This window comes from Enoplosus armatus, chromosome 12 (assembly GCF_043641665.1).
Source record: "Enoplosus armatus isolate fEnoArm2 chromosome 12, fEnoArm2.hap1, whole genome shotgun sequence".
Classification (NCBI taxonomy): Eukaryota; Metazoa; Chordata; class Actinopteri; order Centrarchiformes; family Enoplosidae; genus Enoplosus; species Enoplosus armatus.
The window spans coordinates 22943291-22968622 of record NC_092191.1 but is presented as its reverse complement, the minus strand read 5'-3'; the positions used below and the strand labels follow the sequence as shown (position 1 = coordinate 22968622).

The 25332-nt window shown below is 41.9% G+C and overlaps 1 protein-coding gene across 1 annotated transcript in view; it reads right to left on the bottom strand.

Moving 5' to 3' along the window:
- pdzd8 (PDZ domain containing 8) overlaps nucleotides 1-20744 on the bottom strand; it is a 33726-nt gene extending 12982 nt beyond the window's left edge. The window contains exons 1-3 of the mRNA XM_070916579.1: nucleotides 19846-20744; nucleotides 11556-11681; nucleotides 8048-8150 (exon numbers count right to left, since the gene is read on the bottom strand). Of these exons, the coding sequence (XP_070772680.1) occupies nucleotides 8048-8150; nucleotides 11556-11681; nucleotides 19846-20744 (1128 nt within the window). The remainder of the gene's footprint in view (nucleotides 1-8047; nucleotides 8151-11555; nucleotides 11682-19845) is intronic.
- Nucleotides 20745-25332: the final 4588 nt, after the last annotated feature.

Sequence of the window (25332 nt, the reverse complement as noted above, 5' to 3'; positions counted from 1 at the left end):
CTGCTTTTTGGGAATATTATGTGCATTTAAATCGGACTATTTCAAAGTAAACTGAACCTGTGTTCAAAAATTGAATTTGCTAACATACTCTTTCCCTCGCAGGCTAAATAACACAGGACTGCATTCAGGAAGAATATTCTTCTAAACATATCATTTACACTCTGTCAAATACTGTATTTGGACATCTCGAGTGGGAAACACTGATGTTTGACAGCTTCAGTGATCAGCGCGGGCATTATTTGCAGTAATGAGCGCCATTTTTGACACTCTGCAGCGGGCGATGGATAATTTCTTTCCTAATGAGAGGCCATGCCTATGGGATCAGAAAAAACATTGCGAATGACAATAGCAAGAAATCTGTAATATGGCCGTGGCTCTGCCTGTCATGTACATAGCGGCCGGTCTATTGAGTTTCCTCTGAGGTGAATTGATCCGTGGAGGAAGCGATTAGAAACAAACAGCTTGTGGGACCAACCTCTCATGTCTTTAATCTGCTTTTCGCTGCGCGGCCAGCCCTTGTCAAACAGAATTAGAACAGGCCCGTTTAATTGGCGCGGCAAAGGCGGAAATGGATGATGAAATGTGTCACCCGCCACAAGTCAATGTGTTCTTTATGAAAAATGACAAAAAGGTGATAGGCTCCCTTAGGTATTATTTGATTATGTGCTGGATGTGCATATTGATGTGACAAACGATGCTGTTCTGGCCTCTTTTTTTTTTTTGAAGGAGAGCATAATCTTATTGTCTAGTACAGAGCAGAGCATCAGATTGTTACAGATGGACTTGCAGGAGCCATTTAAACATGCAAACTGTAAGGAGAATCTGTTGGTTTTTACTCAGTTGTTGTTGGGTAATGTGATGATATACATTGTGACAACAGGGCTGGAGCTAGAATCTTAGTAAGGTATTATATAGGCACCTATATCAATACCCAGCCGTAGATTCATTTATTTTTTGTCGGCCTAAAAGTAGTCAAATTAGTATTTCAGTTGCTGGATTGGCCAAAAACAAATATTTCCATTTGTTATTATAGCCATTAGCAGTTTCCCCAATTGATTTTCTACATGATAATAATAGACACTCTTATCCATATTGCCCATTCCCACTCCTGAAAGGAATGTGAACCCTTGGGCCTGCCTGGTGTTTCAAGTACTAGATGACTCATTGTTGTAGAGAGAGTGTGTGTGTGTGTGTGTGTGTGTGTGTGTGTGTGTGTGTGTGTGTGTGTGTGTGTGTGTGTATGTGTGTGTGTGTGTGTGTGTGTGTGTGTGTGTGTGTGTGTGTGTTGCGCGTGCATGCATGGATATGTGTGTGTGTGTGTGTGTGAGTCTCCTCATTAACCAACTATCTTTCATCGGGCGTCCGGGGCTGATTAAAGACACAAAGACACCCTGAGTGGAACATCAAACAACCACTGTGGTGGTGGGAAGGGGGTGGGAAGGGGAAGGGAAGGGAAGGGAGGGGGAGGGGGGAGTTTGGACCGTACGTCAGAGATGCTAAAATCACCTGCATAATATTGCCTGTTCTCCCTCTACGAGGCCTGGCTGGTGCTGTGTGTGCGTGTGTGTGGGTGCATCCGTCTGTTTGAAGTGAATATTGACTACAGCGTGAGAGGCTAAGAAATAGAAAATGGGAGAGGCTAGCAAATAGTGCCATGGCTGATCCTGAGGTCTTGGGTGACAGCTGTGGAAAAGACTCTTGCATGTTTTCAAGATGTGGCTGAACAGCAAAAACCGTGAACAACAGCCTCAGATGTGACAGCTGCAACCAGTTCCAATCAGTTGAAACTGCAATAGTTACTGTTGTGTTTTGGGGGTTTTTAACGATTGCTTTGGCGCAGAGAGTTCCATTGAGAAAATGAAAATCTCTCAGTGCTCCAAGAGAGAACAGGCTCGCTAAAAGTCTTACTTTTACAAACACAAAATGCCGTCCTTACACAAAAATGCAAAACGCTAAATCACATGCTCAGAACTTAGCACATTTTAAGGTGTTTAGTGTGTTTTTAAGTGTAGAGATCGCTCAATGCAGCGTGTCTACAAAGACATTTTTAACTTATTACCTGCCTTTGTAATGGACTGTCTGTTAGAGTAGTGCAAGTCGTGGTTTAATGCTACATGCTTTTTAGCATTACAGTATTTAATACTGTAGTTTACTGTATCTTAGATGATTATACTCCCCCCCCCCCAAGGAGATATTCACACATCCAATGGTCTCTGGTGCAGGTGCGTTGGAAAAGACATCACTTCAGGCTGAGAAAAAGGAGGATCCCGCACACTGCTCTTGCATCTCAGCATCAGTTTTTTTTTTTTAACACTCTTGACGAAGGTCCAGATCAATAAACTGTGATCCTGAGCAAGAGCAGTCCTTTTTTTCCCTAAGCCTTGAATAAAAAAAACAAACGTTGTGGTTGATACAGAGCGTAAGGAGTTAAACTACTTTGTAAAGCACAGTCACAACCACCACTTTGTATGATTGTGTATGAATAATTTACTATAGTGTGCTGTCAGACTCTAGCCTTCATCATCTATATTTACAGTAAAACAGTAAATTTAATCATAAGATGAGAGGTTTACTACTATCTACCTATTTATAAAATCTCGGGGAAAGGACCACTGCAGATACTGTTGTGCTGACAATGATCCTTGTATTTTAAAATGCAACAAAAAGGTATTACATTTGTTAATGAACGGGTCCAACGTTGTGATAAATTCATTGTGTGGCGTATCACCTTCGTTTGATACAGATGTTTTCTTTTCTTTTTTTTGTGCTATGTGAGACTTTGAGGCCAAAATTGAAGTATTAAGTATTGACTTTATGCTGCCAACCCATTTTTTTTTTGTCCACAATTTCATGCAGGTCATATGGCCTGACACCGCTACATTGACCACAAATATCAGATTAAAAAAAAAACGGAATCTTTGGGCATCTGGTGGCCGAATGATTCAGGTGTATAACACATAACTGCAATATTCACGGGTTCAATTACCGGCTATCCCGGTTGTCATCCTTTTGAATAACAAGCTTGTTACACAATGATAAGCCCATGTCGTGGGAAAACTGGAATATGTCTCTAAATGAATTCCACTGTGCACACACTGTGTTTTGGCTGAATAAATATATTAGCCCATGCTTTGAATGGCTCAGGCAACTTCTGTTAAGGTATCATAAATGTTATATGTACAAATAATAAAACACATTCTGATGATCCGATCACCCTGAATCTTAGAACAGTGGCATGACCAGCTGATCCAGGTACTGTGTCGGAGAGTGTGTTGATCAATAGAAGATACAATTCTTGTCCAGCTCTGGCAGTCCTACGCATGCGACACTATAAAACTGGTCAAATATTTACTGAACTGCGAAGACAACACAAAAGAGTCGGAGCACGTCCCTTTTGTGGTAGGAGTTCTTGAAATTGGAACTCCGTTGTGACAATTGAGCCAAAGCAGTCGTAAAATACAAACACACTTCTGCAAATAATTGACCTAATTCTAGCAATTTCTAAACAACATGTCTGGCTGTTGGTGGTGGTGGTCTAACCCTTGAAAGCGATCCATGACAGACACCCTGAACGGATAAAAGACATCTGATGAGAAGCTGTCCATATTTCCTCAACAGCCTGACCTCCTAGTCACTGATGTTACATGTTGCCATGGATAAAACACTGCGCCTTCTTTCAAGTCAGGGAAACTGGATGATTTTGGGCTCTGGGCCATGACACTGACCACACACACACACACACACACACACACACAACATCCAGTGGAACAATCAGCCTCACACAGCCATAAATACACGCATTCTTTTCATTCAACACAAAGCCACCCAGCGAGTACAACCGATGTTACACAACAAAATGTTGACGCTGTAGTGTATGAGTGCATATACGCACACACACACACACACACACACGCACACACGCACACACGCACACGCGCACACGCGCACACACACACACACACACACACACACACACACACACACACACACACGGTCAAGCTGTCAACAAGCATCAGCACTCAGGGCCGACTGGAATCGACAGGGCAGATGTGCAAACACGCCTGACAGAGTCCCCCCATGCCCGCAACCTCAACACACCATAAATGAGTAATAAAAAAAAAAAGAAAAGAAAAACACCCGCCTAATCTCACACTGTAATGGAACAGGGCTTCATTTACCCAGTTCACAGGTGGCCCGTGGTGTGCAGATGCAAGCACACAATGAAGTGGCTCAAGTAAACATTGACCAATGGGGAGGCGGAGGAGACAAAGGGACTTCTTTGTCTGTATAATATATATGACGAAGGAGGATCCATTCAGAGCTGCTAGGATGGTGACACCTTAAAGCCCAAAATGCTCAAGGGTGCATTAACGCTTTATGTTAAAAGGTATATACTGATATCATCATGCGTTAATAAGACTATATAAATAAGCATCATAAACATATTGTTAGATTATAAGACATTTATAGGAACTTACACTGCCTAAGAACGTTAATAAAAGCCTTATGTAAAGGCCTTCATTAGACTTCTAATTGTCTAATGGCATTACAAAGTCAATTATTGAGATACTTTGTTTCTTTATCAAGGTTAAAAAAATCTTTATTATTCATTTATTAGCACTTAACTACGCACTTATTAACAGTTAACTTTGCTTTTTTCTAAAGCGTGAACAATGACTTATTATGGTTAACAAATCATTAATTATTATGCACTTTTTAACAGTTAACTATGCTTTTTTGAAAAATAAATCAAGGACAACAAAGATAAAACACATCTTTGACATTTCTGCACTGACATTTCTTTTTGCTTTGCAGCCAACATGTACCAATACAATATATCTGCAATAAGCTAATGTCAACCAATGTGTCGACCCAGCCTATTTAAAATCGGTCTAGCTCTATTGTTCATCATGTATTTTGTTTGTGTTTCACAATCAAACACAAAGACAAAGCAGCAAGCTCACAAAGGGATGTCAAGTCAAACCAGTGGCCTTTCATGAACTCAGCCTTCCTCAGACGTCTTGGGGGCATCTTAAGGACAAGCGTTAGCATAAATGTGGACGAGAAGAATAAGCACAGTGTGTTTCAGGATGCTGGCTTGGGTAAAAGAGACCTTTACGATTAAAGATGAATGCTCTGGTGAATACTGTGAAGCTACCAAACACTGATGTTTGGGCACTTGCAAGTGCCTTAAAAAGCTCTGCCCCTAATTCAAACATACAGTACGTATGTAGACATTAAAGCAAATAACAATGTAGATCCGTTGTATATCCCTGTACGTCCCTACTACAACACCCAAAGAACAAAAATAAGTTACATTTACACACATATTTAAAAGGTATGATTTGGCATTAGTGTCTGAAGAAAATGAGTTACTGTTCAGAACACAAATCATAAAGCAATGCCTACCTAGCAAATGTCTAACATATCAGCACCAGTTAAGAATAGATAAATCATATTTGTGGCAATTGAAAACGACACTGAGCAAACAGAACATAAATGGTTCATTAAAAACCAGCCTGAGTCTCTAAAGGCCAATCAAAACTGGTACTGTGACTTTCTTTTGTGTGTGGAACCAGAAACTAAAACAGGGACATCCAGCTGGTAGACTGATTTTAAACCGGCCCTGAAAAGCATGTTGAACACAACCCAAGGGTCACTTCCTGTCTTCCGAGGGGAACACTCGGAGCAGTCGAAAGCGGGAGCAAGTGGCTCGCGACGGTTTAAAACGAAGGAATATTCAAATGGCATGAAAAAGACAAGGGACTGTTTTCATAAAGGAAGCTAGGGAAGCTCATATCTGGCAATCATCAGAGGAAAAAAAAGGGAGCGAGAGAGAAAGATGGCGAATTGACCTTTTCCAGATGGTATAGCCTTTAATCCTTACTACAGAGTCCTGCTGGGGACATGCAGACTGGAGGAGTCCGATATATCAGGCTCAAATGTCACCGTGAATCTGCATTTCTATGCGTATATTAACAAAAAAGGGACACAAGTGCTTTGAAGTGGGTCCACTTGGAGAGGGCTTTGAGTGCTGGGATGGAACACATATTCAGCGCTTATTGGATTAACTGACCGTGGGGTGGCTTGACTCAATCAGTTCTGGAGGTCGGTTTGTATATGCGTTTGTAGGAACGTAAGGTGTGCAGAGACTGAATTTTTGTTTAGCACGCGCTTTAGCTGCATAGCTCAAGCTATTTTACAAAGCAAGAAGCACGTTTTAGACTTCTGGTAGCACGAAGGAGCTGTTTTTCTACGAGCATCATGTGCCAAGAAACGTAGCAACGCGTCCACAAAGGCAGGGAAGATGACGTCTAGCTGGCTATTAAACATGGATAAAAAAAAATCACTGGGTGCAGGAGGTGCAGTTCCATCATCTTCTGCCACATCTCTGTTACAGTTCCCACCTCGGTCACCGTTGCCTCTCTCATCTCCATCATAAGCTAAATCCATGTTAATGTCAGCGGACGCTCACTGATATGATGCGGTTGTTGGCTAAGGAGCATTAATTCATCTTCAAATACCGGAGGGACAGGGTGCAACGAGCTAACGTAATTAAAAGAGCGCAAGTCAAACCTCAAACGGTGGAAAACCAAAGTGGAAAATGTGATGATGTTTGTTTCATGCGTTTCCATCCAGCTGTTTGTATACGAGTGAATGGAAACGATTCTAACGATTATATGCAAAATTATCACGGTCAGCTCATATAATCGCGATCATATAATAATTGTGACAGGCGCAAGAATGGAAACGCGGTGCCGCGAAGACAAGGCGGAATTCTAAGAATACCATATTATTACCAATATAAGACGATGTTTTCCAGGCACTTCCCTGGGGCCTGGGAACGCCTCGGGATCCCCAAGGAGGAGCTGGGAAAACGTTGCTGGGCTACCTTATTTAGCCTGTTGCCACAGCGACCTGGCCCCAGATAAGCGAAAGAACACGGATGGATGGACGGAAAGTACTTCATATTTTACTTTTACATTTTATAATTCGGGTTGTTTAATAATGCGGCAAAAATGGTCGCCTTCTTCTCTGTGCGATTACATGATCTGCAGTCAAGTGTACTGCATAACTACTGGATTTCAGTTCAGATGTTTGATTTGAGGAGTGTTACATTATATAAATCAATAAAATATCGTCAACAAATTTGTATTATTTGAATTTGTATTTGCAAAGTAAATGTTAACTAGTACCATTAAATAGAAAACATATACATGTACAATGAACTACTGTTTTGGAGCGAGAGAAATGACAGAGGAGGATAATGTGGTTAGTTCTGAGAGGAAGGCCTGATATTTCACTGCCCCCTGCTGGACGAGGATTCAACTCCTCCAGTCGTTAAACATTACGTGGAAGCACACTGCGGGGCAATTATAATTCAACACAATACGAATAATGTTTGAGCCATTGCAAATGTCATCAGAAGTGGCAAGAATAGCAGCGTCGGGCTTTGCCGGAGCCAGACCCAGTGATTAGGGCTGACATTTCACTCTAAAACGGTCATTAATCACTTCCAAACAAGCCTGTGATGTGATAACTGTAATATCTCTAAATTGCAGCAATTAGAAAAGGTTTGCTGGAGGGGGCCTGAAATTTTTCTTTGACGCTCAAAATGTCAACAATGGAAGATGGAAATAAGCTCATATTAATGCGTCAATAAGACGAGGCGTCCAATATGTAGCGCTTGCAGAGTAAGTGTGTAGAAAACTCAGCAGCTCCATTGTTGGAAACTGGGAGAGATCAGCAAACAGGTGAATACCTCGAAATTGTGACTTTTTGCTTACATTTGTCACCAACACGTTTGACTGTTACAGCTCTTTGGGTAGATGAGTAACATTTAACAGCTTTTGGCACCTCTTAGAGAGAGAACTTTCAATCTGGTTTCCTATTCGGGTGGAACACGGTGAAGCTGTTTTACACCGTGCGCCACGATTCATTTTGCCATACAAACCTAAGGCTGCATTCAGACAGAAACCTGAGGAGTGAGAAGGAATACAGGGAGGACGGAGAAGCAAAGCCAGCTGTTAAAGGGAGGAGGACCCACCCGTTTGATGGAGCTGCGGGTCTTCTCCTTCCACTGGTGGCTGCTCAGCTCCAGGGTGCAGTGAACATAGGTTTCTCTGTCATAGGAGCCCAGGATGAACAGTCTGCGGAGGCGCCAAACAAAACACATGAGAACTACAGCAACTGTGACATTCTACCACTGTAACATTTTAGAAGCACCAAGCAATCTCATCAAATCTATGTGCGTTCATCACCTTTTGTTTCTTTAATATCTTAAACCTATTTTCTCCATCAGCTTCTTTCTTCTTCTTCGAATCCAAATCTGATGTCACTTCCTTGGTTCTTTGGTCAATGTCAATCAAATCTTATCAAATCACATGCACACAGTCCCAATAAAGCAGATTAGCTGAGGTTTTTTTTAGTGCTAAACTCTTAGTAAATAATACTTGAGTTGTTTTTTTTTTCCAAACTTCCAAAATGAGTTTGTTGCACATTTAGTAATGAAATATTGATGATTTGAAATGTTTTCAGGAGCTTTAATGCCCCCCTTTGTCTTCTAAATAGTGACAACTGTGAAAAACAGCCTGTTCAATTTCCCAAGTTGTAAAATGCCTCGTTTTGTCCCAGAAACAGTCCAAAATCTAAAGATATGCAGTAGCAAATCCTTACATTCGAGAAGCTGCAACCAGACAAATTATTCAATAAATGACTTAATTCATCACCTTTGCGCTTTCAATTTTTGACTACTCTTTCTTTAATCTGTGTCTTTTTAAGTCCCCCAAACTTATCGAGGTGCAATACTAAATCACAAAAGGCCAAAAGTGATTCTGTAAATTTGCAAAACCAACAGGTCTAAGCCCAACTCTCTCCAATGTGTGGCCAGTAGGCTTAAACCTAATGGAGAGGTAATGAAAATAATTCTTACATGTCTCATTAATTACATGTTTGGTCTAGAAAATGTCAAGAAACAGTAAAAAAAAAAAATACATATATATCCATCAACAGCATTTCAAATATATTCAGTTTACTAGATATTCCATTTACTTCCATGTGAAAAAATCAGGAGATTCACATTCACATTTGAGAAGCTGCAACGAGCCAATTCTTGGCATTTTTGCTTGAAGAATGACTCACACAGTGACCAAGATTATGAAAATTTGACTGTTGCTCGTTTCTACGAGTTCTACTGACTTATCATTTCAGCTCTATCGGCCAGTATCTCTTTTTATTGTCCACACCCAGCGGTGCCCTCATCAATCCGCAGCTGTGTTAATACTGGAATTGTAAAGGATAAAGCTGGACTTGAAACAGCACACTATACCCGGCTGTGTACTGTGATACCGGAGAGAAAATACCAGATCACGGCAACATATTGTTTGACTGCTGCCGCCCCCTGCTGTGCTGAGGAGGTGCATCCGACGCAGTCTGAAATACACTGTACCTCTTAAGACACTTTGCAGTATTTCAGAAATAGTGTGACCGGTATGATCATCTTCAGAGACGTGATGCTGGCCGCCTCCTCCTCTTCAATAAGACTCAACTGTTTCTTTTGCAAGATTCCACCGAAATGGGTGAATACCTCCCTCTGCTGGACAATTACAGCATGACATGGTAAACCTCCAACAATCAACAAACAAGCTCACAACAAGCAACATGTGTGATATGATCTAATAAATACTCAAATTGATAGGCCAGGAAAAGTCTCCAAACTTATAGCTTAACGCCTAAACAGAAGAAGGTGATGTCACACGTGCGCCAGTTTCATTGGCACCAAGAATTTTGCAATTTGTTTCCCAAAGAAATGCAAAGAAACTAAGTCCTAACCCACCCTAACCCCGCATCTTATATCATCTAACTGCAGAGACATGCATATCACATTGGCCTACGAGGATATAGGCTTTATTGATCTTCATCCACAACATTTAAATCTTCCCTAAGATTATGTGAGAGGACTGAGGAGCTCCTACATTAATACAGTGCATCATTCCTCTTTATGTCTAAACCTCAGACGTGCTCAGAAACAACATGGATTATTTATACCCTTTTTCATACGCCAGCAGATCTAATTTGACATTTCTTGATGTTCAGTTTAGGGCTACAGCTATTACAGCTAGATTATTTTCATTCTGATTATTCAAATCATTTATTTTTTGGATTGACTTTTAGTTCATGAAAAAAATGCTGTTTGTACTAAACTCTTAGTAAATAATACTTAAAAAAAATTTAGTTTGTTGCCCATTACGTAATGAAAATGTAATATCACAGAGAAATATTAATTACTTGAAATGTTTTCAGGGGTTTTAATCCCCCTTTATGTCTGTGAAAAATGCTCAAATGCCAAGATTCCACCAAAATGGGTAAATACTTCCCTCTGCTGGACAACTACAGCATTCTACACCTCATAGGTTCAATGTGGTAAACCTCCAACAATCAACATCAAGCGTGCAATATGCTCTAATAAACCCTCAAATTGGTAGGCCAGGAGGAAGACAACGGTCTCCAAAATTATATACGCCTATATTAGAAGAAGGTGATGTAAGACAGGAGGGGAAGAAGAGACACTCTATGAGTGTAATGGGCAGGACATGAATTATTAATGAATGAGCCTGATCTGATCATCCTGTGGACTATCAAACACACCCAACCACATCCAAGCAGGGTTCAACACACACACACACACACACACACACATACTCGTATATCAAAGCACATAACTTGCCTGTCTCTCCAAGGCAACAAACGATAGGCCTCTCTATCAGGGCGAGTCTGGGCTAATTGATTCGAGTCTTTGGCCAATTAAAATTTAAACATGCCGGCTTCGGACAAAGAGGGAGTGTTTTTGTCTCAGAAAGAAGAACCCGGTAAGAGAGTGTGGGCTCTGTAGAGGCTACAGGGTTTGAAGACACTATGCAATAGCAGCTGCCGCTGTCGCAGAGGTGATTCCCGAAACAGTTAGAATTCAGATTACATTTAAATTCTTTGACCAGTGTTTCCCTTATGTGGAATTTATAAGGGTGGCCGATTGTTTTTAGATATTGTTTGTATTTTGTCCTCTTTGGAGAGTCTGTATGGAATTGCATTTTGAAACACTGGGGAGGTCAAAAAGGTCAGCCACAGCAGCTGAACTGGACAAAAATGACTTCCCAAATCAGATGCTAGCTTGTGAGCATAATGCTGGTTTCCAGCTGACTAATCAATACATTCTCAACTTGTTGGAAACACTGCTTGAAGGTGGCTCAACTTTTTTTTGCCATCCTGCAAGATACTGTGTTGGCCAATCACACTCATGCAAGAGCACATTAGATGAGACTGTAACGTGAACGGGGTTACGTCACAAGTCCAGACAGAGGATAAAAATGGTCCTGTGATAATTCACATAATATTGCGATGGGACTTTGTAGCACGCTATTGTCTAAAATATCGCTGTAAGATAGCATTGAGTTTTCCCAAAATGGAACAAAGGGGCCTGACACAAAGCAGGAAAAACAGCCCCACACCAAAAACACACTTGGACAGAAGAAGTACGGGAGGAATTCAAAGTGTCTTACCTGCTACATTCAATGAGGGTGACTTTGAGTCGGCCTTCCACCAGCCTGCTGTCCTGGACTGACAGCTCCAAATCACAGGCCGAACCCAGCGGGGGCTGCACTTGGAATGGGAAGAAGGGCTTGTATCTGGAGAGACGCAGGAAACATCCAAAGTTCATTATAATTCAGGACTTCCACTATGACACCGATGTAAACTCCCTGACTTTGCGTCAGTAATTAATACAGTAATAGTAACAACCAATGAATGCAACTGTACTGTACATAGATGACCCTTACAACTAGTGACTCTTATCTGCCAGGGGGGAAACAAAGCATAACTTTTCATTACCCTTTAAGGGAATTCACAGTTTGATATTACCTTGAATACAAGCAGTCAAATGTAGATTATCAGTGAACTAATTAGATTTGAAAAAACCTGCCCGATGGCTTTGAAAAAGGTATGAACTGACACACAGTGGGAGATGCGTCGGCTCTGGTTGTCATTATTTGTGAAGAATGTAGTCACAGTTAATGTTGGTCACACTGTAGCTGCTTCTGTGGGGTGTGGTGCCTGGTGGAGAAGTGGCTCCTTAAGTGCAGCAGGCCTGAGTCTTAATGAAAACACTCATTGTATTGTATAAACATGACGTCTGAGCGCGCACACACCCCTCCTTTGCTATTTTGGGCTCCTGGTGCTTCTGTTGCTGGCCTGAGGCTCCTGCTGTTCTAAATAGTGGACTTTGTTCGAGAAACTCATCCATATTACTGATGGAACTGATGTTACCGTCTGTCCGGTCAGGGTTTCGTAAACAGTCAATTTTCGATACTGGTCACGATTTTAGTGGGAATGGTCATATTTTGCATTTCAAAAAGGTCCCATATTCTGCTCATTTCAGCTCTATATTTTTATTCTGGGACTCCACCAGAGCAGCTTTGCATGATTCACAGTTCAAATTGTTCAAATCTTATTTATCCTCTCCTGGCCCTTTCTGCAGCCCCTCAGCGAGTTAAATGACAGTCAGGTGGATCGGCAGGATAAAGAAAACAAAGAAATCCATTAATACACATGGGAAGTCAACTGGAGATTAGGACGGGCCAGAGGGTTTAAAATTGTTAAGCAGGAGGAGACAAAAGTTATTCTTTTGCAGCTCAGACTGCTAGTGTGATTCATGCCTTTGTGGACTCAGGGGGTAGACACGGCTTTGGAGTGTGGTCAGCAGTACAAGGACAGAGCAGACATCAGCTGCGAGTCCAAACCATAGACTAGCGCTGGACTGTATGGCCTAAAATTTATATCACGGTATAATCTGAACAGTATACATCGCGGTATATCCGTTTTTCTTAAAATTTCGATATAAATGCTTTTGAAGGGGCAAAGCACTGGTATGGCAACTGCATGGCAGCTATTGCTAGGACATATTTCACATAGTAAAGCCCTGTCTATCAACTGTTTGAAAAGGAGCCATGTCCTTACACAATAGCATCCAACACGATGCATTTCTTCAGATTCACCTGTTGAAGTGAATGCTTCCATCATATTGGAGGCGCTTCCTCCCCTGCACGAAATGTCCTTACTGCAGGTGTCGCATTTTGCCGTGTCGTTATCTTTTTTTAGTGAAGCCAAGCCAAACCTTCGAGCGTTTGCTGCGGTCAGCCATGGTCCAGGATGTACACCGAAGCGTCTACAGAAAGCTGCAAATATGTACGTTATATTATGTAGGGTAATTGTGGCTCAAGCATTCAATACAAAATACAGCAAGATGAAGTGTTTGAATAGTTTTCAAAGTTCTTGCATTTTATGTAATGACAAGTAATCTATTTCATGGCGGTATATTGGCATTGTTCGCACCCAATGTCATATTCGACAGCCTTGAACAGCATGGAAAATTTGAGCCCTTGGGAGTATGCAAACAGGAATTCACACAACATCAAATACTACAACTATAAAGAACTAGTACTACTTTCCTTTCCCATTGATTCTACACTTTCTGGACACCCTGTAGATTTTTTTGTGAATCAGTACCCACACACAAACACCAAAGAATGGACGAGACAGGGTAGTACATAGAAATTCAAAGAAAAGACTGTCCTGTTCTTGGCGTTTGCTTAGTTGACAGTTGAGCTAATGATAAGTCAAAAGGCTTTAGGCCCAATACAAAAGACAGAAATTCCTTACAAGACGGAAACTTGACTCCAATCACAAAGCTCTTATTAGATTACCCCCCCCCCGACCCACTTGAAAAGGCCCCACACACATATTGCAAAAACCTAGAATGCTGTTAGGCTATCCAGTTTCAGACCTGACATCACACACATACCCTTCGCTTACATTATGTGCCAAATACACAGGCTTGGGCATGACCTCAGCAAATGCAGTGACATCACCAACAGCAGCATCATGAAATGAAGTCACTGTCACTGCAGTATTGTTAGAGCAATGCCTGCATTTCACATCTTCATAGCGTCAAGCTTGAGGGACCTTTCCTGACACAATTCGCGTAGTAATACAACAGCATGTTTTGACAGAAGGCCTACAACACAGCTCCACAGGCAGGCCTGAAACGGGAGCATGGTAACAATGAAATGTTCTACAACTGATTGGGTAACATCAGACTGAAATACGATTCAAAACATTTCAGGACAAATAAAAGTCGGATGAATGAAACAAACTGAAATCGGCGTTCCAAATGTTGGCCTGTTAAAGATTTGTAAACTATTTAACCACGCTGTTGGTCGGATAAAACACATTTAAATATTCTAAATTGGGATTTTGGATACTGTGATGGGAATTTCTCACTTTTTTCATACAATTTACCAGTGAACACCACTTTTGTAATGTCATTACAATTTGTTTTGTGAGTAATTACAAATACAATAGTTCGTGAGCCATTGAGTACACCGCTAATGCAGCATCTCACTTAAATGACTAGGGGTGATAGTCATCGGGGACAATTGTGCAGTCTGGTGGAGCAATGGTAAACTGATATTACTTTGTCCTAATATATCAATTTTCCTGAATCAAATATTGGCCCCTATTCATTGGCCTAATGTTGACGTCACCATTAGATTTTCACCAGCATCAACATGTTTTACCATCTGACTGAAATACCAGCCTCAATCCAATAACCTGCAATCAATGTCACGAAGGTCATTTCCCTGAACGGCCAGTCACTTTCCTTTCTTGAAAAGATCGATGAATCTATAACACTACCTCCAGCTCCAGGCAATTACAGTTGTGTTGTTTTACTCACTGCCTCTCATTCCTGGGCAAAAACGACAACTAAACCAGTGACCAGTGATCAATTAAAAGAAAAAGCTGACTGAACTCCCTCTAAAAAGGTCAGCCGTTTGCAGTAGTGCTTCCCTCCTTCCCCCTGTGACAGGAAATGACAGAAGGAAAGAGGTTAAAGAGGAGGGCCACAGATATCTGCAGCACAATTATGTAAGTAACAACCACTGGACACTAAGTATGTGTGAATGTACATGCAGGTCTGTTTTCCAGTCCATTGTCAAATTGTCAGATAATTCCCAAAACAGCCTTCACCAGCTTTACAATTTTGCTCCTTGGCTTGTATCAGTCATTAACTGCTTAGTGAAACAACTTAAGAAATTAGCAGCCCTAATTGGTCAATCATGCTATTACACGCACAAGCTGTGTCCCAGGCTCACCTCCTCTACGCTAAGCTTCTGCAAATGCAGCTTTCGGATGTGTACAAAACAAAAACCGGGAGCTGGAATGGTGACTGGGGTAAAGAAAACCCATCACGGTTTTGGCTTTGAATATAGTATTCCCCCATAGCTGGAGCAGGAGTGCGTGAGTGCTGTAATGCCTGGATTACCTCCAGCAGGCCGCGGTCCCAGCCCTCCCCTCTACAGAACTACCATCTGTGCCACTCGGCAAATCCCAAGGTCCAGCTCTCGTTCTCCGAGGCTGCTCTTCATTGCATCACCTCATCACTCTCACTCACTCACTCTGCATGATCGTGGGTGATACACACTCACGCACGTTCAGAGTTCTTCGGTTTGCTGCAGTACTCTCCCACACAACTCAAAGGCGGTAAAGAAGCGTTTGACACTTGCATGTAACAGCCGGACGGGCAACATAGATCCTTTGATGAAACGTACTATATCACGTCAGCCTTTCGAAAAAGTAATTTAACTTCTTGGATCTTGAGTTTTCCTGACTCACACTGATTCAATGATTGCTTTTTTATGAAATTTGAATTCTGACAATAACCGCTCAGAAGTCATGGTTATAATGGGAGAGTCAAATAACAAGGTTTCCTGTAGTGTTTTACTGTGCGCCTCATCTGAAATACTCCACTTCCGTCGGAAGAACTTGGGGTTGGCCAACAGCAGCTACAGTTAGCAGCAGTTAGCGGTTACTTCAGGAGGCAGGGCGGCCGGAGGACATCAGAAACAGTGCGCTTCACATGTAACGTTACTCCATCCACAAGGATCTATTGTTGTTTTGCACTTTAATGAGCGAAAGAGTACGTACATCCACTTACACAGAGGACGCCAGTTGAGTCAGCGGTCCTTCGATGTGGCCCAGGACATATTCGCGTACACAGCTGCTAAAAGAATGTGGCAATATGTGGCCCAGACCACATCCAATCTCAATGCGTCCTCAGTGCTTCTTGGGTGCATTTAACGCCTGGTGTTAGAGCTGTCCACTCGTGATCGGATCACCCCAGGACAGATGTTAATACCAGGTGTAAACAGGGCCCAAGGGCGGGCGCCTTGGCGGGACTCACTCAACGAAGGCTGACACGCAAGTCAACAGTCAAAATATACATTTGTCTTGTTGCCATTCAGCTGGGAGAAGGTCCCGCTGTTCCCCAGAGGACAGCTGTGACTTGAATGAGTCCTGTCCCTATCGGACATGCCAAATTACAAGATGTCTCAAGTTTGTGTGACAGGATTTCAGTAACAACTGCTGAGTTTCATTTGTTACTATTTGGCAAGTAACCAAACTGAAATAAGGATCTCAGAACATAAGCTCCCGCTTAGTTTTTGCTTTCTCTCTCATATGCACTTTCTACTTCCCTTTTTTTCTCTCCCTCTTTCCGTTTCTCTCACTTCTTCAAACCCATTTCCCATCTCTACTTTCAATTAGGTACAGAGTCTATTAGAAGTATTTGTCCCTTTTGGGCTTTCTTATGTTTTATTGTGCTACATTTTTGACTCTTAGTGGATGCAATTAGGCTAGGTAATTAAGTCAAAATGACAAAATTGTCTATACATTTAGATACATTAAGTACAAATGTGAGTATTTTGATTGTATTCACCCTTTTCCAATGACACACCTAAACCATCACTGGAGTCACAGTTAAAGGGCGATCATCAGTGCGTTAAAGGTCCCATATTGTGCTCATTTCAGCTCCATATTTTTATTCTGGGACTCCACTAGAGCAGCCTTGCATGATTCACAGTTCAGAAAAGTCTTTATTTATCTTCTACTGGCCCTTTCTGCAGCCCCTCAGTTCACCCTCTGTCTGAAATGAGCTGTTTTAGACAAACTGAACAACAACTCCAAAAACTGGCTGAGTGCGGTGACATCACAACCTCACAGAAGTCCTGACAGCTCGTTTAAATGCACAGCTTTTGTATACGGGCTGTGTGCATTTCTCCATGGACTGAGCGTTTTGATACTTTCACAGTATTTATACAGCAGCTAGACCTGCTGTATAATCAAACAAGACGTGGAAATCTCACTTTCTACAATATGGGACCTTTAAATATGCCTGTATGTGGAAGGTACAACACCTGGCCACATCATGAAGACAAATGATACAAATCTGTGACATGGTTACAGAAAATTACAAATCAGGAGAAGGTTAGAAGATCATTTCCAAGGCACTGTATCATTAAAAAATTATAATAAAAGAATGCAGCAACTGTTGCCCGGATGCTTCACTAGTCACAGCTTTGTGGCAGTGGGGCAAAGAGAAAGCCATTGTTGAAAAAATCTCACATGAAATCTGGACTAATGTTTGCTCGAAGGCACGTGGGAGACTCTGAAACAGAAGTGGAAGTAGGCTCTACGGCCTGTGAAGACCATGGTGTAAGTCAAACACCATACACCAGCAAAAATACAACATTATAGAGCTGAAACAATGAATCGACCACAGTTAAGGGGACTTGGACATTCCTAATTGGGACAAAATTTGGAAGTCAAATGCTAGCCAATCTAGATTTTGCTACCAAAAAAAAAAAAGCACTTGTGGACAGTGAGGTGAGATCCCAAGTGACACATCCTATCAAGATGCATTTGGTGAAGATCCATTGGTTTTTACGTTGACTCCAGTGATGCAACCTTTCTCAGTTAACGGATGGAAGGCTGGAAGGTTCAAATTCAGCAACTGTAGCTAGATTGTTTAAGATTGTTTTTATGATCACAGTCTTTTGAGGATCAGACATTGTTGTGGTGGATAGATGGATGTATCACTGATGGCCCAAAGTTGGAAAAACCTAACAATGTAGTTTTCTCCACACTGTCAACCCATGATTATCAACCATTTTCTGAAAGGCCTGTGGATTTTGGACGTCTCAACAGAGACATGCGGCCCGATCTATGATTAATGACATACTGAAAACAAAAGTGATATCTAAAAAATGAGTAGCAGCTGCAAGTGGGAGGGCAGCAGTCTAAAATCTTCTGACTCACGGAGTGGGAGATGTTATTTTAGATTATGGTGGAGTGCCATGTCTAAAATATGTCAGAAAAAATGTGATTCATTTTATAAACTAACAAAAATGTGCCTTGAAATGTTTTTGTTATCTGGTAAAATGTGACTTTAAAGATAGGTCTTTTTTTCAGTTTAGGAAGTCATAAAAAGATGGCAGCATCACAATCTGACAGTGTTTTAGAGGAAGTGAAAGCTACGCTGTGGAGTTTTTCTAATTTACAAAGTATACGACAAAAAATCTAAACTCAAGGTCCGCCAAGTAGCTTCTTTCCAGAGCTTTCAACTGCATCTCACAGTGTTCGGATTAAAAGAGTCAATAAGTGGACCTTGATTTCAGCTTTCAATCTCAACGTTTAAACCAACATGGAGGAGAAGTCCATGAACCGCTTGGAACAAGTGGAAACTTGATCCACAATTTCCATGGCAACTGGGCAGTGTGCTGAGGAAGATCCTTGCGATGCAGTCGAAAAGCTCCACAACAGCTACAGAGCGGACCTTGTGGAGAGATTGTTTCGTCAAGAAAGATCATGTGCCCATTTTATTACCCAAGTCATTCTCCTCACACGCAAGAAGCCATTTCAAGTGAATCCAAGGACACAGCTGAAGGACCATTGTGTCATATGCCATGTGTCCCGATTGCATGCTACATACCAATTCTAACTGTTTGCAGTATATTGACAGTGGAAACATTATAAAAAGGAATCAAGTATGTTTAAAAGTCCCTTGATTTTTGATCACGGTGTTGACAAGACACTATTGTCCCACAACAGAACTCAAAACGGAAATGACGTTCCCACGTTGAAGCATCCAAAGCCCGCACCGCCCCGTGTATGAAAAAGAGCTCGAAGAATTTCAAGAACATTGATTCCCTTCGACCAGATGATGACCCCGTCGAAAGACCTGAGCGACACCTTGGACAAAAAGAAGCATCCTCACTGGCCACACAAACCCATGTCTGACCTGTAAATGTGCCACAACACGACCATGTACAATGTAGAACGTGTACAGTGTGTGTGTGTGTGTGTGTGTGTGTACAAAAGTCTTGTTTCAGTCAAGAGGAGGGGGCAGCAACTCCAGTCACAGCTCAGAAAACAAAGAATAAAGTGAGAAATGCTGGGAAAAAAAAAAAAACATACAATTTGGACTATTTTTCCCCCCATTCAAATTAGGCAGCCCAACATTTTAGCCTAGAATACACAACTGTTCTGACAATTCAAGCTGCTTCTCTCTGGACGAACTACCAGTTACTTCTTATGTTGGGGTTACCACCGGTGATGTGGGTTTTAAAGAAAGACAGCTATCAATTCATGGTTCTGCTAGTCCATTTTGATATCCTCCAACCCACGAGAGAGAATGAGCCACTTCATATTTAGGGACATTCGGGAGTCCATTTTGAACCCTCGAACCTTCCCGCGTTAGCAAGAAACGGTTCGTCCATCTTTCTACTGTTCGCTAATGTAAAAACAAGTCAAATGTAATGCTTTACACGTTTACTCCCCCCCCCACAACTTAAGTTGAGTTTTGTTGTTATTTGTCGTGCGTTAACAGTCTGTTGTTGTTGTTGTTGTTGTTTTTTTTTTAAACACCGAGAGCGTCAGGTTAGCCTGGACACAGCCTACCTGATTTTGTAGTTCGGCAGGGTGTGCTTCTTCTTGATGACCCGCTTCAGCTGGTTGACTATGATGGAGGTGAGCTGAGGCAGCGGCCTCCCTTCGAACTGGGACTTGGCCTCGAAATCCACCAGCGGGTCCTCGAGGAAGGAGAAGGACCAATGGGAGAAGGGCATGCGCGTGAACTGCAGCCTCAGCCTGCCCACCACGCGCCTCATCTTCACGAACAGGTAGGCGGACTTCCCGAACACCAGCTCGACGTCGATGGCGAGGTGGAAGCCCCCGTTGTACTCGATGTCCACCTCAAAGTTGAGCTCGTCGGGCATGCCGTCCTCGTCCACATGCACCGGCTTCATAAGTTTGGCCGTTTTGAAGACCGGCAGAGAATTGCCCAGGGAGATGTCCCTGAGACTGAGTCCCTCCAGGAGCCGACCGGCCGTCTTGGTTTGCAGCAGCTCCTCAAACTCCACCTTGATCTTTTTGGTGAGCCAGTGTCTTATCACGGGGGTGTCTCGGAGCTCCCGGAATAGGAACAGAAATATGGCGTTTAGGAAATTGCACGTTTCGGGTTTGGCCGCGTCGACGGGCTCGCTTTGAGAAGGCGGTGGCGGCTGTTGTTTGGGGCTGCCGCCGGTGACAGCCGCTTCCTGCTGCCTTGTCGAGACGGCCTCTTGCTGTTTTGACGCGGCAGATGCCGTGCTGTCCTGCTGCTGCTGCTGCTGCTGCTGCTGGCCTGGTTCGGCATGTTGGGTATTAAAGTAATCCTTCAATGCGTTATCGGGCACTACTTTGACATACTGCACTGTCCTGCCTATGGGCTCGGGGCTCCTCCGGTATATCAGCAAGAACTGTAATATCAACGTAACGACTGCCCCGGAGAACGCGGAAATCAATATTAAGTAAATCATTTCGAGCGGCTTCCGTCTTGGAGTCCAAGCGCTGTCTTAATCGGAGGTTTGGCCGTGTTAAAAAAGCAAGTTCCACCTGGTCGCTCTCAAAGCTGCCATATCATCTGCTTCTTTCCTGAGCTTCAGACTCTTCACCTGATTGGACAAACGGGCCACGTCGCTGTGCGTAATGACGGAGGCAGAATGTGTTTCTCTTGACGCGTTCAAGGTATGTCGGATTTCCCACCTGCCGACTGGTAAAACCTGTCTTGAGTTGACCTTTTTATAGTAGCATCCTGCAGGATGTGCGACCCGCGAAAAGTGTGTGACCACAAGCTAGTGAACAGTCGGAATTCACCTTGGTTAAGACTTTTTTTTTTTTTCCGACCTTCAGTTTTTCTTCGATGATAAAGACAGCAGTCCACATAGATATGACGTATGCTGCCACATTACAAAAAAGTTTTTTCTCATTTTAATGGCATTTTTCTTACTACATACAAAATGATTCAATTTGAACAAGAAACCTTCCCTCCATCTAACCACCATATCATTTATATCTTCTTATATCTGGATACATCCTCGTCATTGTGTAACACCAACGCATCACGTTTAAACAAGAAACATTATAACATCCAAATGCATGTCATTAAAACAACAAACGTACGTTGGTATGTTGCTATAACAAGAAACCTCCATACTCCAACTTGCAGTATTAATCATTTATAAGAGCCATACCTGGCATCTGTGTATCGATACAATAATAATAATATTGCACGCTGTATCTATTTTCCCTACCACATAGGACACTAAAATGCATGCATTGCTCTTTATGTGTTGAACTTTTCAAGCCTTTTACAAATCTAATCTAAAACTATTTTCATTGTGTGACACAAAGGCCTGGTGTGTCAACTTTTCCTTTAATTGCTTCTTCGCCTGTGGCTTCCAGTGTCCCTCCGCAACATGGACACAGTGAGTTAGACAGGCCACACCTGTTGGGCCCTGTTTCGACCTCGTATCTTGTATCCAAGTAAACCTGTGTCACCTTACACGCCCGTCTGGGGAGAGAAAAAAAAAAAAAACGACACCTCAGATCCACCGTTTGTCAGGAGACACTGACTGCTGCGGGGAGTAGCCTGAGGCCTGAACTGCAGGCAAATTGCCCATTGTTTTCAATGCCAATTTTACTGTCAATTTTTGATCAATAGGCAACCATAACAATAGAATTACCACCATTACTGTAGAGATAGTGGGCACTGCACTGGCAACAATTTACGCAGTGTCCAATTAAGGCAGAAGAAAGCTCAACCTTGACATAACAGTCAGCATCTTTTGGAGGTAGTGGCGCGCACAGACTACATACAGACTCTTTTTGGGGGGTAAGGGGTGTGCATTTAGGCCTCACAGATGCCTCTCTGGTATGATATTAGAACAAAACATTAAGCATGGGAGTGTCTCATTAGAGCACCAACATGGCCTGCATTCTTCTTCTTTTGCCAGCAGAAAAATCACACCGCAGCAATGACATGTTATCATCTAATAAGTAAACAAAGGGCTTAGGTATTTCTCCACATTACATGTTTAGACTAGAGTGTATTGGGTAATGTTTGAGTCTTACACAGATACACTGTTGTGGAGCAAGCAGCCAATGCGTGACCGTGTTTCCCTGTTGCTGTGTGCTGGGGTCTAATTCAAAGCCTGATCATGATGATGCTCAGGTGACAACAAAATGTGCAATCTTTTCTGAATCAGGAGGGTTAGCTATGTATTGTATTAAGCTACATCTGCTTATGTAAGCTGTATTAAGCTTAATACCGTTTATATAAGCAAATGATCAAAAATTTTAAATTTGCCTTTTCTTTTTCATTTTAATTATGGCCTGATTATTTCTAGCAGTGTGGTAAAATAATCATCTTTTCAATTTTATCTCTTTTATATATATATATATATATATATATATATATCTCATATAGTTTTCTGTTTTCTGGCTTTGCCTTGTGTTTTTCTGAGGACTTGTGTTACCTTGACAGTCCAGCAGAGGTCCCCAGTGTAATCTTGTTTTCACCTGTTGAAGCTGTTGTCTAATGTCTTCCCCCTCCTGAGTATTCAGGTGTTTTCTGCTTGTTGTGTCTTGTGAGAGCACTCTATCTAGAGCTGGGATCCTGACTCTTTTGCTTCCATATATGAAGTTAGTCACGTGCTTTTGGATCGTGTTGCCAAACTGCTGGTAACTGTTGCCACCCAGACAACCATGGACCCAGCAAACACTTCTCTGAGCTCTCCTCAGCCTGACCCAGTAGAGTTGGACCTTATCTGTTACAGTTTTTGCCTGACATTTCAAGTGAGGAGCCCGTGTTTCTAGAGTTTTAAGCGATTGCACTGGGCCAGATCATTTCCGCAGTGGCCCAGTTCATGCAGTTCATGTGTCTTATTTTATAAGCTTTTCACGTTTTGTTTTGACGTTTCAATCTCAATCTGCGATGTAACTATATGTCAAATAAATGTAAAAGTGGAATAAAAAAAAGTACAATATTTACCATTTGAAATGTTGTAGAGTAGAAGTGTAAAGTAATAAATGGATATACTCAAGTAAAGTACAAGTACCTCAAAATCTTACTTTAGTATAGTCAGTATGTCTACTTAGTTTGGACTTCCACCACTGAGACCGCTCATGCAGTCAATAAGAAAACAGTTTGCAGCTGATGAGTATATGTATATGCATATAAATATATATTTATATACAAAAGAAATTCTGAATCCTGCCCTTTCATAGACTTGCAGTAGCTACTCCTTATATCCTGCTGGCACACATATTCTACATTGTTCTACATGTTTTGCGTATACACACCTCTCCCTTCGTGACAAAATAAAGTAAAAAACTGTAGATCAGACCAGACCTCATGCAGGACAGTCAATGATAATACGGCACACAGGTCTACACAACAGGACAGCAGCCAGTGAGTACAATGAAAAGCTGACACATACTAGCTAGCAATATGTTCAATAACCGCAGTAATAGCACAGCTTAGAACGACATCTCGTTTGGTGTTGCTGTTGGTCATGATATTGTAGTGATGATGATTTTTGTCCTTTCAGCCAATAGCAGTAGGCGTCAGGTTCATCATCCTGTTGCCACCTATATCCCAGCATAAGTTTCTGTTAAGGGTGTGAGTTTCAGTTGGTTTTGTGTGACATTTTCACAGAGGTGTATGTGGTTTCACCAGTCTGTTTTTATTCCTCCGTGCGGGCGACATTTTTTTCGGGTTGTCCGTCCCGAACTCAATATCTTAGGAAATTTCTTCAAATTTGACACAAACGGTCCACCCGCACTCAAGGACGAACTGATTAGAATGTGGTGGTCAAAGGTCAAAGGTCACGCGACCTCACAAAACACCTTTTTACCCAGAAGGTCAAAGGTCAACTTCACTGTGACATCATAATTTTTCCATTTCGTCCATTCTGCCTTTCACTTCCTGCCTCATTCTGAATTTCGAGTGTCATTGCACACCTAGCCAATCGTGATCCTTTCACCCACAGCTCACAGAGAGGCTTCACATCTAAAAAAATACCAGGAGAAAGCAAAAGCAGCACATTTTGTGTAGCTGTACTCTATAAGAATCCATCTTTACATAGTAACCAAGTACATTGTGTACCTGTTTAGCCAATATATCATTGATAATCCTTCATTAATCAGTTCAACAATGTATATTCACTGGAATCACACATATGTAACATCAACATGGTGATAACTTCCATTTAGCCAAAAAATACACTTTATACCTTTTATTCAATTACTTCCAAATATTCACGACATGTATTTTATGAGTCTGGACAGACATGGGTGTGAAGTGCAACTTGACTGATTGGTTGAGGCACACAACCGCGTGGCGGTTATTGTAGTTTGAAAGTTTGAAATACTACCGATGCAACCCCTTAAAATATAATATATTATTTTTTAGAAATTAGAGAGAAGAACATCTGTGAAGTTTCTCCTCGTGTGCGTGATGCAACCAGATTCCGAAATCAATTGGGATTTTAAAACTCCTGTAGTCTGACAGAACCGTGGAGGGGAATGAGGCGCGGGTGGGGAGGCTCAGGCGAGTGGAATAAGGTGATTGCAGTGGGGGCAGGAAGTGGAATGAAGGATGAAAAGTCTAAGGGCATCTGTCGGATGGAAGAAGCGTGGCAATGAAATGCATCGGCATGGGGGGGGGGGGACAGAGGTGACTGAATGGCGGTATATAAATAAAATTTAGTTGATTTTTTACATGTTGTTCAGCCAAAAAATGGCTGAAGGCTGCTTTAAGTTATTTCGCAGAATACAATAAAAGTTTACCCAAAACTTTCACTGTTGTATTTCCTTTTTTTTTTTTTCTTTCTTCTGTTTTTTATTTAATGCTAAATGTCACATATCCCACTTTTTTTTTATTTTAATAAATGAATGATTAAAAACAATTTGCATGTCTTTTCGCATTTCGTCACCTTCATCACATAGTCACACCCCCTCTTACTCAATGTGATGTGTTTACTGTCCTGTTTTTGAGCTGTTAACATTGTATAGAGAGTTTGTATCCCATCCCTGCTACATTTACCCGGCACGGGAGACGTCACA